Below are 15,676 nucleotides of genomic sequence, written 5' to 3'. Positions count from 1 at the left end.
AGAAGGCTGCTAGTCAAATCAGGTACATCTTGTTTCGATATATCTCAATTTGCTTTACTATTACAACAAGACTAAGTTTACAGGAATATTTACAGAAGACTGCTAGTCAAATCAGGTACATCTTGTTTCGATACATCTCAGTTTGCTTTACTATTACAACAAGACTAAGTTTACAGGAATCTTTACAGAAGGCTGCTAGTCAAATCAGGTACATCTTGTTACGATATATCTCAATTTGCTTTACTATTACAACAAGACTAAGTTTACAGGAATATTTACAGAAGACTGCTAGTCAAATCAGGTACATCTTGTTTCGATACATCTCAGTTTGCTTTACTATTACAACAAGACTAAGTTTACAGGAATATTTACAGAAGACTGCTAGTCAAATCAGGTACATCTTGTTACGATATATCTCAATTTGCTTTACTATTACAACAAGACTGAGTTTACAGGAATATTTACAGAAGACTGCTAGTCAAATCAGGTACATCTTGTTTCGATACATCTCAGTTTGCTTTACTATTACAACAAGACTAAGTTTACAGGAATATTTACAGAAGACTGCTAGTCAAATCAGGTACATCTTGTTTCGATATATCTCAGTTTGCTTTACTATTACAACAAGACTAAGTTTACAGGAATATTTACAGAAGGCTGCCAATCAGATCAGGTACATCTTGTTTCAATATATCTCAATTTGCTTTACTATTTGACTAGACTAAGTTTACAGGAATCTTTACAGAAGGCCGCTAGTCAAATCAGGTACATATGGTTTCGATATATCTCAATTTGCTTTACTATTCGAGAAGACTAAGTCTGAAGTGATATCAGGTATCAGAAATAGTGACAAGTTTACAGTAGCCTGGGATCTTTTATATGCACCATCCCACAGACAGAATAGCACTTACCACAGCCTTTAATATACCAGTTGTGGTGCACTGGCTGGAACGAGAAATAACCCAATGGGCCCACCATCATAGGATAAAGCCAACATTCTACGTCATTAACTAATTGTTCTCTATTTAAACTGTCTGTATAGCTCATAACTTTATGATGGAGTTAACCTTTAATTATCATGATCATGACAGCCGTGGTTTTAAATGTTTTTGTGTTGCGGACAGAGACCTGCGACGGAGGGAGAAACAGTTGAAGGATGAGGTGTCTGTGCTGGAGAACAAATTCAAGATGGCCACCACGAGAACAGCAGACGTCACCAATCAGCTGCAGGAAAAGGTAACAAGTGATTCTTCTTTCTTACTTCCTCCCTGTGGGAAAGCACTCGCTTGATGCACGGTCGGTCTAGGGTCAATCCCTGTCGATGGGCCCATTGAGCTATTTCTCGTCCCAGCCAGTGCACCAGGACTGGTGTATCAAAGGCCGTGGTATGTACGATCCTGTCTCTGGGATGGTGTATACAAAAAGATCCCTTTCTACTAATTGAAAAGTGCAGCAGGTTTCCTTTTATAGGGTGTATACTACCAAATCAAATCCCATAGACGACAATAGTAACATATGTGGCTAAAACTCCTACCTGCAACGTATCAATCGACATAAACGCCACGGATATAAATACTACCACCCCTCACCCTTAAAGTGAATCACAAAAAAGTGGGTGTCAAGCTGCTCATTTCTGAGATAACGGGTAGCGTCTATGACTACCCTAGTTCCGCACACAATTTGAATACTTTTTTTTACAGGTACCCCATACATGTTCCAAGCACAAGGCTATTTGACACAGTGGTACTAGATGAAATAAAATTGCATACATTTTTAGCCCAGATGAAAGTAATTTTTTTTACAACCAACACACTCACATTTATAACCAATCACAGGACTTGTGGTGTTCACTTCTCTATCAAAAGTTCGGTGCACCTCGAACTTTGACCCAGCTGGAAGTTATTTGGTTTAGTACTACCTTTAAGACTATATTTAGCAAATGTTTGACATCCAATAGCCGATGATTAAAAAACAAAAAGTGCTCTAGTGGTGTCGTTAAAAAAAAGCAAACATATTATTGCCTAACACTAAACCAGAGGTGTTTTGGGGTCCTAGTTATATATCCTGTCCAAGCTTCCACTAAGAGTGCTTGTTGACATACATTTCTGTAAAAAAGGCACGGAAAGGTGTTTTTGGAAATACATTGTGAAAATATTGGTCAAGCCTTAAATAAAGCAGCAATATTTACCCCTAGTGAAGAATGTTGTCTGCTTTACAGAGAAAGAAATTATAAATTTTTCACTTGGTTTATCCTACATATATGTATACATTCCTCAAAACGTATGGGGCCGAATTTACAAAGCCTGTTTACGTCTTACACGCGTGTAACTACATACATTTACAATGCTTAAACACCTGTTTATGTCTTACACACATGTGACTACATACATTTACAAAGCTTAAACACCTGTTTATGTCTTACGTGCGTGTGACCACATACATTTACAAAGCTTAAACACCTGTTTATGTCTTACACGCGTGTAACTACAGACATTTACAATGCTTAAACACCTGTTTATGTCTTACACACATGTTACTATATACATTTACAACGCTTAAACACCTGTTTATGTCTTACGTGCGTGTGACTACATACATTTACAATGCTTAAACACCTGTTTATGTCTTACACGCGTGTAACTACAGACATTTACAATGCTTAAACACCTGTTTATGTCTTACACGCGTGTAACTACAAACATTTACAATGCTTAAACACCTGTTTGTCTTACACGCGTGTAACTACATACATTTACAGTGCTTAAACACTTGTTTGTGTCTTACACGCGTGTAACTACATATATTTACAATGCTTAAACACCTGTTTATGTCTTACGCGTGTGTAACTACATACATTTACAATGCTTAAACACCTGTTTATGTCTTACCCGCGTGTGACTACATACATTTACAATGCTTAAACACCCGCGTTTAAGAAAAACAGGCTGCATAATTTCAGCCCGTTATCTTTAACTAGCAGATATGGATTAATAAAAGAATAATCAAATATAGAGTTTAGTAGAATAAACTAATTTAGAAAATATAATTATCGTGTTTCTCCATGGAACAGACGAAGTTCTTCAGTATGGGTAGGTGTTGCTGTTTTATGTACATCTTAACCAATGGTCTTCACAGTAAAAGTAAAAGCAACAATTACCGTAGAGGGCGGGATTTAGTTAGTCGGTTGAGTGCTCACTTGAGGTGCATGTGTCGCAGGATCGAACCACCTCTGTGGATCCATCCAGCTGATTGTGGTTTTTTCCATTCCAACCAATGCACCACAACTGGACATGGTATGTGCTTTCCTGTCTGTGTGAAAATGCATATAAAAGATCCCTTGCTGCATAAGGAAGATGTAGCAGGTTTCCTTTAATGCTTACCTGTCAGAATTATCAAATAGACAATGATTAATTAATCAACGTGTTCCAGTGGTGTCATTAAACAAAACAAACTTTAACAGTGACTGTAGTTCTGGTTGGCAGAGGGCACATGTCATCAACTATTTTGACATCTTTGCAGGCTGCTTTTTTTTGTAAAATATTTCGATTTCAATAGTAGCATTCCAGATTAATGGAAGGTGCTTAACTTAGCCCCCTTCTTGAAATAATTTGACTTCAAAAAAGATATTGGTCATAAAAGTATAACAGTGTAAAATCTCATTTTGTAGGATGACGAATTGCATCACATTAAGAATACTCAAGTGAATCAGCTGACGCTGGATATTCAGAAGGTAATTGGCACTCATTTTACAGTCTCCCCCACCCCCCCCCCCACCCCCCACCCCACCCCATCTTTATTAATAATTTAACTACATATAATTCATTAGTATTATCAAGTGCCCCAGGTCATGGAATTTGCAATGTCAATGATTTTTTCATGATTTCTGTTTGGATAAAATGTGAGGAAAATCTAATAGTCATTAAAGGTAGGAAAGTTATTTATCATACCTGTAGTTGTTAACAATGTGGTTAAGACTTTAGTTGACAAACTGTCTACATTAAAAGACTGATTTTTATGTTTACAGTTAGTTGACAAAATGTTAGGGTACTTATTTTTATGTTTACAGTTTGCTGACGAACTATCTGTTAGAGGACATTATTTTATGTTTACAATTAGTTGACAAAATGTTAGGGGACTTATTTTTATGTTTACAGTTTGCTGGCAAACTGTCCACGATAGAGGACTTATTTTTATGTTTACAGTTTGCTGGCAAACTGTCCACGATAGGGGACTTATTTTTATGTTTACAGTTAGTCAACAAACTGTCCATGTTAGGGGACTTATGTTGTATGTTTACAGTTTGCTGACAAACTGTCCATGTTAGAGGACTTATTTGTATGTTTACAGTTAGTTGACAAACTGTCCATGTTAGAGGACTTATTTGTTGTTTACAGTTTGCTGGCAAACTGTCCACGATAGGGGACTTATTTTTATGTTTACAGTTAGTTGACAAACTGTCCACGATAGAGGACTTATTTTTATGTTTACAGTTAGTTGACAAACTATCCATGATAGAGGACTTATTTTTATGTTTACAGTTAGTTGACAAACCGTCCACGATAGAGGACTTATTTTTATGTTTACAGTTTGCTGGCAAACTGTCCACGATAGAGGACTTATTTTTATGTTTACAGTTAGTTGACAAATTGTCCACGATAGAGGACTTATTTTTATGTTTACAGTTAGTTGACAAACTATCCATGATAGAGGACTTATTTTTATGTTTACAGTTAGTTGACACATAGTTAGTTTACGTTTGCTGGCAAACTGTCCACGATAGAGGACTTATTTTTATGTTTACAGTTAGTTGACAAACTGTACACATTATATGACCTATTTTTATGTTTACAGTTAGTTGACAAACTGTCCATGTTAGAGGACTTATTTGTATGTTTACAGTTTGCTGACAAACTGTCCATGTTAGAGGACTTATTTGTATGTTTACAGTTAGTTGACAAACTGTCCACGTTAGAGGACACTCACCAGGCTCAAACGGACGGCATGAAGGTCAAACTGTCTGAGTTGACCACAGAACTACACCGGCGCGATTCGATGGTGGTCACTCTGAGTGAAAAGTCATCACGGATAGAGACGCAGGTCAGAGAGATTTCCAGCCAGCTGGACAACAAGTTGGCCGAACTAAAGGTTAATCACACATTACAATTGTCCTTCATTTTGTAGGAATCTATAGTGTTCGAAAACTAGGGTCTGTCACTGTATTCACATTCCAGCCAGTGCATCAAGACTGGTATATCAAAGGCTGTGGTATGTACTGCCCTGTCTGTGGGATGGTGCATATAATCCCTTGCTGCTAATCAGAAAGAGTAGCCCATGAAGTGGTGACAGCGGGTTTCTTCTCGCAATATCTGTGTGGTCCTTAACCATATGTCTGATGCCATATAACCGTAAATAAATGTGTTGAGTGCATTGTTAAATAAAACATGTCTTTCTTTCTGAGTATTCATGAAAAGAGAAAACTGTTCAAATTATCTTCAGATTAGAGTTTTAACTGCATAAAAATGGGGTCATTGCAGGACATTAACATTTTGTTTTACTTTGACAAAGTCAAAAGGTAAGATATTGGTATTATTTTTCTGTCGACCATTGTGTAAAAGTATGTAATATGATTATGAATTGACCATTTTTGTCTGTATTTCAGTCTGGTTACTGGCAGTTGGTGTTTGTATATTGTAGTAAATCTGGTTGCAGGTTGTGTACTGGTTACTGATGTTTGTAAGTAGTAAATCTGGTTTCTGGTTGTGTACGGACTTGTGTTTGTAAGTTGTAGTAATTCTAGTTACAGGCTGTGTACTGGGCAGTGTTTGTAAATTGTAGTAAATCTGGTTACAGGATTTGTACTGACCTGTGTTAGTAAGTTATAAATCTGGTTTCTAGTTGTGTACGGACTTGTGTTTGTAAGTTGTAGTAATTCTAGTTACAGGCTGTGTACTGGGCAGTATTTGTAAATTGTAGTAAATCTGGTTTCAGGTTGCCACGGCCCAGATTGAGTCTCTGCGTGTGGAGAACCGACACCTGCGACACGACGTCATGGAAAAACTGGGCAACGTGTTTGACCGCGTCGAGGCCGAGCACCGACTCCAGATGATAAACGACGATTACCTCGACCGAATCACCCGACTCCAGGTAACAGATAGGAAAATGAAAGGAATGTGTGGTTAACGACACCTCTCTCTGTTACATGATAAATTAACGATGTCTACCTCAACAGAATCACCCGACTCCAGGTAACAGATGGGAAAATGAAAGGAATGTTTGGTTAACGACACCTCTTTCTGTTACATGATAAATTAACGATGTCTACCTCGACAGAATCACCCGACTCCAGGTAACAGATGGGAAAATGAAAGGAATGTTTGGTTAACGACACCTCTCTCTGTTACATGATAAATTAACAATGTCTACCTCAAACGAATCACACGACTCCAGGTAACATAGGAAAATGAAAGGAATGTTTGGTTAACGACACCTCTCTCTGTTACATGATAAATTAATGATGTCTACCTCAACAGAATCACCCGACTCCAGATAACAGACAGGAAAATTGTAATGGCTTCAGAAAGAAAATCATCATTTTGGTATGACTGGTAACTATATGACTGGTAACTATAAGTACTCTCATTGTTTTGGCTTCAGAAAGAGAATCATGATTTTGGTATGACTGGTAACTATATGACTGGTAACTATAAGTACTCTCACTGTTTTGGCTTCAGAAAGAGAATCGTGATTTTGGTATGACTGGTAACTAACTATATGACTGGTAACTATAAGTACTCTCACTGTTTTGGCTTCAGAAAGAGAATCGTGATTTTGGCATGACTGGTAACTAACTATATGACTGGTAACTATATGACTGGTAACTATAAGTACTCTCACTGTTTTGGCTTCAGAAAGAGAATCATGATTTTGGTATGACTGGTAACTAACTGTATGACTGGTAACTATATGACTGGTAACTATAAGTACTCTTACTGTTTTGGCTTCAGAAAGAGAATCGTGATTTTGGTATGACTGGTAACTAACTATATGACTGGAAACTATATGACTGGTAACTATAAGTACTCACTGTTTTGGCTTCAGAAAGAGAATCGTGATTTTGGTATGACTGGTAACTAACTATATGACTGGTAACTATATGACTGGTAACTATAAGTACTCACTGTTTTGGCTTCAGAAAGAGAATCGTGATTTTGGTATGACTGGTAACTAACTATATGACTGGTAACTATATGACTGGTAACTATAAGTACTCTCACTGTTTTGGCTTCAGAAAGAGAATCGTGATTTTGGTATGACTGGTAACTAACTATATGACTGGTAACTGTATGACTGGTAACTAACTATATGACTGGTAACTAACTATATGACTGGTAACTATATGATTAGTAACTATATGACTGGTAACTAACTTTATGACTGGTAACTATATGACTGGTAACTAACTATATGACTGGTAACTAACTATATGACTGTTAACTAACTATATGACTGGTAACTAACTATATGACTGGTAACTAACTATATGACTGGTAACTAACTATATGACAGTAACTATATGACTGGTAACTAACTATATGACTGGTAACTATATGACTGGTAACTAACTATATGACTGGTAACTAACTATATGACTGGTAACTATATGACTAGTAACTATATGACTGGTAGGTAACTATATGACTGGTAACTAACTATATGACTGTTAACTAACTATATGACTGGTAACTATATGTATTCTCATTGTTTTGGCTTCAGAAGGAGAATCGTGAACTGCGAGAGGATATTGTTCGGCTTCATCAGGAAATGGCGGCCAAGGAGCATGGTTTCCATGATGAACTACAAGCTACAACAACCAACTCCACACTCACCATACAAGGCCTTAAGGCAAATGACCAGAGGTAACATAAATTAATCGTTTAGTTCGGTATGTCTGAGATTTTAGCATTGTGCAACTTTGATACTGGCCCTTTTGCTTCAAAATATATTTCATTTCATTTCAACTTATTTCCGTGCTTATATCCAATTAAGGTTCAAGCACGCTGTCCTGGGCACACACCTCAGCTATCTGGGCTGTCTGTCCTGGACAGTGGGTTAGTGGCATTACACCTACCCACTGAGTTGTTAAAACTTGCTCTGGGTGGGAGCTGGTGCCGAGCTGTGAACCCTGTACCTACCAGTCTTATGTCCAATGGCTTAACCACTACACCACTGAGGCCGGTTCACAATATAAGGAAAATTTTCCATAACAACTATACTGATGGGAATAAATAGTTGAACACACATTAACTAGTAACAGCAAATAATGACTGCCACCAGACCTGTCATACAGAGTCAAATATAGCCCACCACTGGTATATCAAAGGCTGTGGTATGTGCTATCCTGTCTGTGGGATGGTGCATATAAAAGATCCCTTGCAAAATTACCAAATGTCTGACATCCAATAGCCGATGATTAATAAATTAATGTGGGATGATGCATATCAAAGATCCCTTGCAAAATTTTGCAGGTTTCCTCTCTAAGACTATATGTCTGAATTACCAACTGTCTGACATCCAATAGCCGATGATTAATAAATCAGTGTGCTCTAGTGGTGTCGTTAAAGAAAACAAAGTTTAATTTTAGATAAACCGTCCTCAGGCAAGCGCTTCACCACTGAGCCTCATTCCACCCTGATGTGTCATCTAAGTGATGTGTCGTAGTCAAAGTGAAATTTACCTACCAATTCGTAGTTTAAGTTGTTGAGTATAACCAATTCGTAGTCATCCAAGTGATGTTGAGTATTTACACCAATTCGCATCCAAGCTACCAATTCGTAGTCCTAAGTGATGTTGAGTATTTACTGAGTCATCCAAGTGATGTTGAGTATTTACCTACCAATTCGTAGTCATCTAAGTGATGTTGAGTATTTACCTACCAATTCGTAGTCATCTAAGTGATGTTGAGTATTTACCTACCAATTCGTAGTCATCTAAGTGATGTTGAGTATTTACCTACCAATTCGTAGTCATCTAAGTGATGTTGAGTATTTACCTACCAATTCGTAGTCATCCAAGTGATGTTGAGTATTTACCTACCAATTCGTAGTCATCCAAGTGATGTTGAGTATTTACCTACCAATTCGTAGTCATCCAAGTGATGTTGAGTATTTACCTACCAATTCGTAGTCATCTAAGTGATGTTGAGTATTTACCTACCAATACGTAGTCATCTAAGTGATGTTGAGTATTTACCTACCAATTCGTAGTCATCTAAGTGATGTTGAGTATTTACCTACCAATTCGTAGTCATCTAAGTGATGTTGAGTATTTAAAAGTGATGAGCCTGTTTGAGCCAGTGTTGACTGTGTTGTTGTTGTTGTTGTTGTTGTCAGGGAGCGTGACCGTGCAGAGATCGCGACCGACCACCGATTCGGGACGATGCAGGACTACATGGACTCGACGGTGCGACGCCACCGCGACCAGATTGACGTGCTTGAGTCACAGAGAAACAGACTGCAGGATGAGCTGCAGATGGAGAAACAAGAAAACACACGTACGTTACACTCTGACAGTGTTTTTTATTTTTTGTTATTTCCCGCGGTATGACGTCAGTTTTTGTCAGGCTTTTCTTGCTTTGATGACAAATCGCATTCGGTGGCAGGACGTAGCCCAGTGGTAAAGCACTCGCTTGATGCGCGGTCGGTCTGGGATCGATCTCCGTCGGTGAGCCTATTGAGCTATTTTTCACTCCAGTCAGTGTAGCACGACTGGTATATCAAAGGCCGTGGTATGTGCTATCCTGTCTGTGGGATGGTGCATATAAAAGATCCCTTGCTGCTAATCGGAAAGAGTAGCCCATGAAGTGGCAATAGCGGGTTTCCTCTCTCAATATCTGTGTGTGGTCCTTAACCATATGTCCAACGCCATATAACCATAAATAAAATGTGTTTGAGTGTGTTGTTAAATAAAACATATCCTTCCTTCCTTCAAATCGTGTAGGAACTAGGATGTGCTTGGACCATTAGCTTTCTTTCATTTCAGGTCATGTTGTTGTCAATGAGTAGCATGGCTTGTTTTAAAAACATATGCGGCCAAAGTCAAAGTCATAAAAATTGCCTTCGGTTATATGGAAAATGTAAAGGAAAATATTTAGGGTACCAAGGCAAACGACGGGGGCTCCATGGCCATTGAGGATTGGCCAAGACATATGAGGAGGATGTAAAAAAAAATCTAAATATACCCACATCTTCTGTGCAATCCATGCTTTAAAAAAAAAAAAAAATGCCACATCACTGCATCAATTCTGAAACTTTTGTCCTACCAGAGACCAATTTTTTTTTTTTTTAATTTTGTCTAATCGATAATTTTTTATTAATTTTTGAAAAATTACAGGAAGAGAAGTGTTGTTTAAAATTTGTGAAAGTACATGAAATTCAGAGTTTAGTCATAAGGGTACTTATGATCTGTTTTATTTTTGTTACATACCCTCAGTTTATTTTCTGGCAGAAAGGCTGACTGTCAGTCTGAGGTCAATGACAGTCACTCTTCGCATTCTTGATGTGGCTTCGTACACACAAACATATAAAATACCTTACAGGGCTCACACTGGGACAAATTTTGGTTTAGCCAATTTTCAGTTATAGTGAATATTTGCTTGAAAATTATTAAAATGTGGTTAATTTAAGGGATATGTTATTAGCCAAAGAGTAAAAGTTGTAGCCACATTGCATAGAAATTAGCAATTGGTTTATTTGACAGTGGGCAAGGTTAGCCCTGATCTCTCCGTAATTTCACTTGAAGTCCATTTTCTTTTCAACATTACCTTTCGAACACATTCAAGTGCCTTAGTAATGTTTAAACAAAATGTTTTCAACAGCAATTTTGCATTGAAATTTGTTCAACTTTCTTAAAACGGAAATGTCATATACCGAGTTTATGTTATTGTAAGGAGATGCAAAGTGACGTCATTGGAATACTTACGTCATTCAAGTAAAAAATTACCTGTGTTATTACAATGCTTCGCTATATTCAAATACAAACTGGTCTACTAACCTTAACCCCTGTCAAAATTCTATAACAAGCAGACAACATTGTTTACAGGTCGGTATGTTTTTATTTTTCTTAATTTTTGAACAAAATATTAAGTTTAAAAAAATTAAATAAATAAAAAGTACCTTTTGTCTGATGTATCTGAAAACCTAGTATTTTTATTTAATATGTCAGATTTTCAGACTAGTGTATTTGTATATGAAATGTCACATTGTTAGACTAGTGTATTTTTAAATAAAACATAACTTTTTCAGACCAGTGTATATTTATATACAGAGAAACCCCTCAAGACCGGACCATCTCTAAACCGGAATTCTCTAAAAACCGGACGTTTTACATTGTCCCATGATTTACACATCTTTTTAACACTAAAGTTTACCTCTCCAAACCAGAAACCTGTCTAAACTGAATCCCAGATGAACAATTAAGTCTTAAACTTTTTATTTAGTGCAAACCATACCTCTGATAACCAGATGATCAGACAGTTATCAATTATTGTGGCACCAATAATTTTTTTCATTTATTGTCACTTTGTCGTCTTGACCAGATTACCTGACTGCGAACATAGCTACTGCAATATTCACATGCTCAGGTTAGTCATTATTACGGTTAGTAATCACCGTTACATATGACTCGACTGACAAGTAACAATTAAGCAGTTAAAAATCAAGTGACAGCTTTCATATCAGTCACAAACATGTTTATTGTTTCCTTGGAGGATCCATAAAACGACAATGAATTTAAAATCATTTATTTAACAAAAAAAAGAGTTGACAAAAGTAATGTTGGCTTTGCTGTGTTCACAGAAGGTGCGCAGACAAATGCTCACAAGACGTATTCTCACAAGAAAAATGCTCATAGGAAAAAGCTTACAACACTAATGGGGAAAAAGACGAATGTTCAAAATGTTTTTAGTAATAATTTTTATGGAAAGATGTCATTAGAGTTTCAGTGCCCAATTTAATTTCAACATACAACATCCACCTAAACATTGTTGTAGTGAACTATCACTCAATGATAAACTCAAGATCATTAAAGATTTAACTTTTGCATATATACGTCGTATATATGCGAATGTTAAAATATCTTTAGTCGATGGTTCTTTATTGGATACTATCTGTTGGATACGTCTTCAATATATACTAGGTGTGTAAATACAATGTGTTGTATAAATATACTAAGTATGTTCATATACTAGGTATGTTAATATTTCGGAGTAAGTAAGTATAGTGATCATTTGGATACACCGATATGTACATGTACATATACATATACAGTGGAGTCGGTCTAAACCAGATTCATTTGGATACACCGATATGTACATGTACATATACATATACAGTGGAGTCGGTCTAAACCAGATTCATTTGGATACACCGATATGTACATGTACATATACATATACAGTGGAGTCGGTCTAAACCAGATTCATTTGGATACACCGATATGTACATGTACATATACATATACAGTGGAGTCGGTCTAAACCAGATTCATTTGAATACACCGATATGTACATGTACATGTACATATACAGTGGAGTCGGTCTAAACCAGATTCATTTGGGACCGATAAAATATGCCCGTTTAGAGAGAGTTCATCCAGATATATTGATAAGAAAAATACCAATGTAAATAAAACGTCATATTAACCAAATGTTTGGACTATGTGTAAGACATCTGTAAAAGCAAGGTTAAGTAATGCTTGTTTTAGTGATTGGTATAAACTCTGTAAGACATCTGTAAAAGCAAGGCTAAGCAATGCTTGTTTTAGTGATTGGTATAAACTCTGTAAGACATCTGTAAAAGCAAGGCTAAGTAATGCTTGTTTTAGTGATTGGTATAAACTCTGTAAGACATCTGTAAAAGCAAGGCTAAGTAATGCTTGTTTAGTGATTGGTATAAACTCTGTAAGACATCTATGAAAGCAAGGCTAAGTAATGCTTGTTTTAGTGATTGGTATAAACTCTGTAAGACATCTGTAAAAGCAAGGCTAAGTAATGCTTGTTTAGTGATTGGTATAAACTCTGTAAGACATCTATGAAAGCAAGGCTAAGTAATGCTTGTTTTAGTGATTGGTATAAACTCTGTAAGACATCTGTAAAAGCAAGGCTAAGTAATGCTTGTTTTAGTGATTGGTATAAACTCTGTAAGACATCTATGAAAGCAAGGCTAAGTAATGCTTGTTTTAGTGATTGGTATAAACTCTGTAAGACATCTGTAAAAGCAAGGCTAAGTAATGCTTGTTTAGTGATTGGTATAAACTCTGTAAGACATCTATGAAAGCAAGGCTAAGTAATGCTTGTTTTAGTGATTGGTATAAACTCTGTAAGACATCTGTAAAAGCAAGGCTAAGTAATGCTTGTTTTAGTGATTGGTATAAACTCTGTAAGACATCTATGAAAGCAAGGCTAAGTAATGCTTGTTTTAGTGATTGGTATAAACTCTGTAAGACATCTGTAAAAGCAAGGCTAAGTAATGCTTGTTTTAGTGATTGGTATAAACTCTGTAAGACATCTGTAAAAGCAAGGCTAAGTAATGCTTGTTTAGTGATTGGTATAAACTCTGTAAGACATCTGTAAAAGCAAGGCTAAGTAATGCTTGTTTTAGTGATTGGTATAAACTCTGTAAGACATCTGTAAAAGCAAGGCTAAGTAATGCTTGTTTAGTGATTGGTATAAACTCTGAAAGACATCTGTAAAAGCAAGGCTAAGTAATGCTTGTTTTAGTGATTGGTATAAACTCTGTAAGACATCTGTAAAAGCAAGGCTAAGTAATGCTTGTTTTAGTGATTGGTATAAACTCTGTAAGACATCTATGAAAGCAAGGCTAAGTAATGCTTGTTTTAGTGATTGGTATAAACTCTGTAAGACATCTGTGAAAGCAAGGCTAAGTAATGCTTGTTTTAGTGATTGGTATAAACTCTGTAAGACATCTGTAAAAGCAAGGCTAAGTAATGCTTGTTTAGTGATTGGTATAAACTCTGTAAGACATCTGTAAAAGCAAGGCTAAGTAATGCTTGTTTTAGTGATTGGTATAAACTCTGTAAGACATCTGTAAAAGCAAGGCTAAGTAATGCTTGTTTAGTGATTGGTATAAACTCTGAAAGACATCTGTAAAAGCAAGGCTAAGTAATGCTTGTTTTAGTGATTGGTATAAACTCTGTAAGACATCTGTAAAAGCAAGGCTAAGTAATGCTTGTTTAGTGATTGGTATAAACTCTGTAAGACATCTGTAAAAGCAAGGCTAAGTAATGCTTGTTTAGTGATTGGTATAAACTCTGTAAGACATCTATAAAAGCAAGGCTAAGTAATGCTTGTTTTAGTGATTGGTATAAACTCTGTAAGACATCTGTAAAAGCAAGGCTAAGTAATGCTTGTTTTAGTGATTGGTATAAACTCTGTAAGACATCTGTAAAAGCAAGGCTAAGTAATGCTTGTTTAGTGATTGGTATAAACTCTGTAAGACATCTGTAAAAGCAAGGCTAAGTAATGCTTGTTTTAGTGATTGGTATAAACCTGAATACATACACATAATAATCCGATTTATCTTGCTACCTACACCCGTTAAAAAAGGTGTGGTTCATTGTTTATTAAACCTTCAAGAAGGCGCGATTATTTCATAACACATTCTTTGGTGTCCTAATTACTGGGGAATGGCCGTTATTGTTTAAAAGGTGCCCACTGGCAGACAGTAGAGGTAAGATCGCGTGCTGGTGTAGACAGAGCTAATTACTACATACACCGTTCTTTTGTTCTGAATTCAGCATCCAGTGTAGACAGAGTTTTATTCCTAATAAATTAATGGTAGCTGGACAGGACTTTAAAACTGTGCCGGTTTACAAAGAATGCCGGTTTAGACAGATGCCGGTTTGGACAGAGTCCACTGTATTGTCATGTGAAAATTGAAGTGACTGTTTGTCTTTGTCAGGGTTAACAGACCTGGTGCAGGAGAAGAGTGCGGACACGACAGGTCAGTCGGAAGACAGTGTCAGCGGGACGAACCTCGAGTCCGAGCCCATGTCTCTCCTACACTCACTCGACGATTTAGACTCTCCAAGCCTGTCCGTCAATGTCAGTGTAAGTATTGATGTCTCTCCTACACTCACTTGACGACTTAGACTCGCCAAGCCTGTCTGGCAATGTCAGTGTAAGTGTTGATGTCTCTCCTACACTCACTGAATGACCTAGACTCGCCAAGCCTGTCTGGCAATGTCAGTGTAAGTATTGATGTCTCTCCTACACTCACTCGACGACCTAGACTCTTCAAGCCTGTCTGGCAATGTCAGTGTAAGTGTTGATGTCTCTCCTACACTCACTGAACGACCTAGACTCGCCAAGCCTGTCTGGCAATGTCAGTGTCAGTATTGATGTCTCTCCTACACTCAATGGACGACCTAGACTCTTCAAGCCTGTCTGGCAATGTCAGTGTAAGTGTTGATGTCTCTCCTACACTCACTGGACGACCTAGACTCTTCAAGCCTGTCTGGCAATGTCAGTGTAAGTGTTGATGTCTCTCCTACACTCACTGGACGACCTAGACTCGCCAAGCCTGTCTGGCAATGTCAGTGTAAGTATTGATGTCTCTCCTACACTCACTGGACGACCTAGACTCTTCAAGCCTGTCTGGCA

General features: G+C 37.1%; 1 protein-coding gene across 3 annotated transcripts in view; it reads left to right on the top strand.

The window, feature by feature from the left end:
* Positions 1–15,676, top strand: part of LOC121375812 (centrosomal protein of 63 kDa-like) — a 46,432-nt gene that overhangs the window by 23,255 nt on the left and 7,501 nt on the right. For all 3 annotated transcript variants that reach the window (XM_041503487.1, XM_041503479.1, XM_041503471.1), the window contains exons 11-17: positions 1,125–1,236; positions 3,668–3,730; positions 4,948–5,145; positions 5,989–6,144; positions 7,774–7,916; positions 9,390–9,550; positions 14,976–15,124. In XM_041503487.1, coding sequence (XP_041359421.1) covers positions 1,125–1,236; positions 3,668–3,730; positions 4,948–5,145; positions 5,989–6,144; positions 7,774–7,916; positions 9,390–9,550; positions 14,976–15,124 — 982 coding nt within the window. The remainder of the gene's footprint in view (positions 1–1,124; positions 1,237–3,667; positions 3,731–4,947; positions 5,146–5,988; positions 6,145–7,773; positions 7,917–9,389; positions 9,551–14,975; positions 15,125–15,676) is intronic.

This window comes from Gigantopelta aegis, chromosome 1 (assembly GCF_016097555.1).
Source record: "Gigantopelta aegis isolate Gae_Host chromosome 1, Gae_host_genome, whole genome shotgun sequence".
NCBI lineage: Eukaryota > Metazoa > Mollusca > Gastropoda > Neomphalida > Peltospiridae > Gigantopelta > Gigantopelta aegis.
The sequence above is the reverse complement of the archived record's forward strand: the minus strand, read 5'-3'. Positions and strand labels throughout refer to the sequence as shown.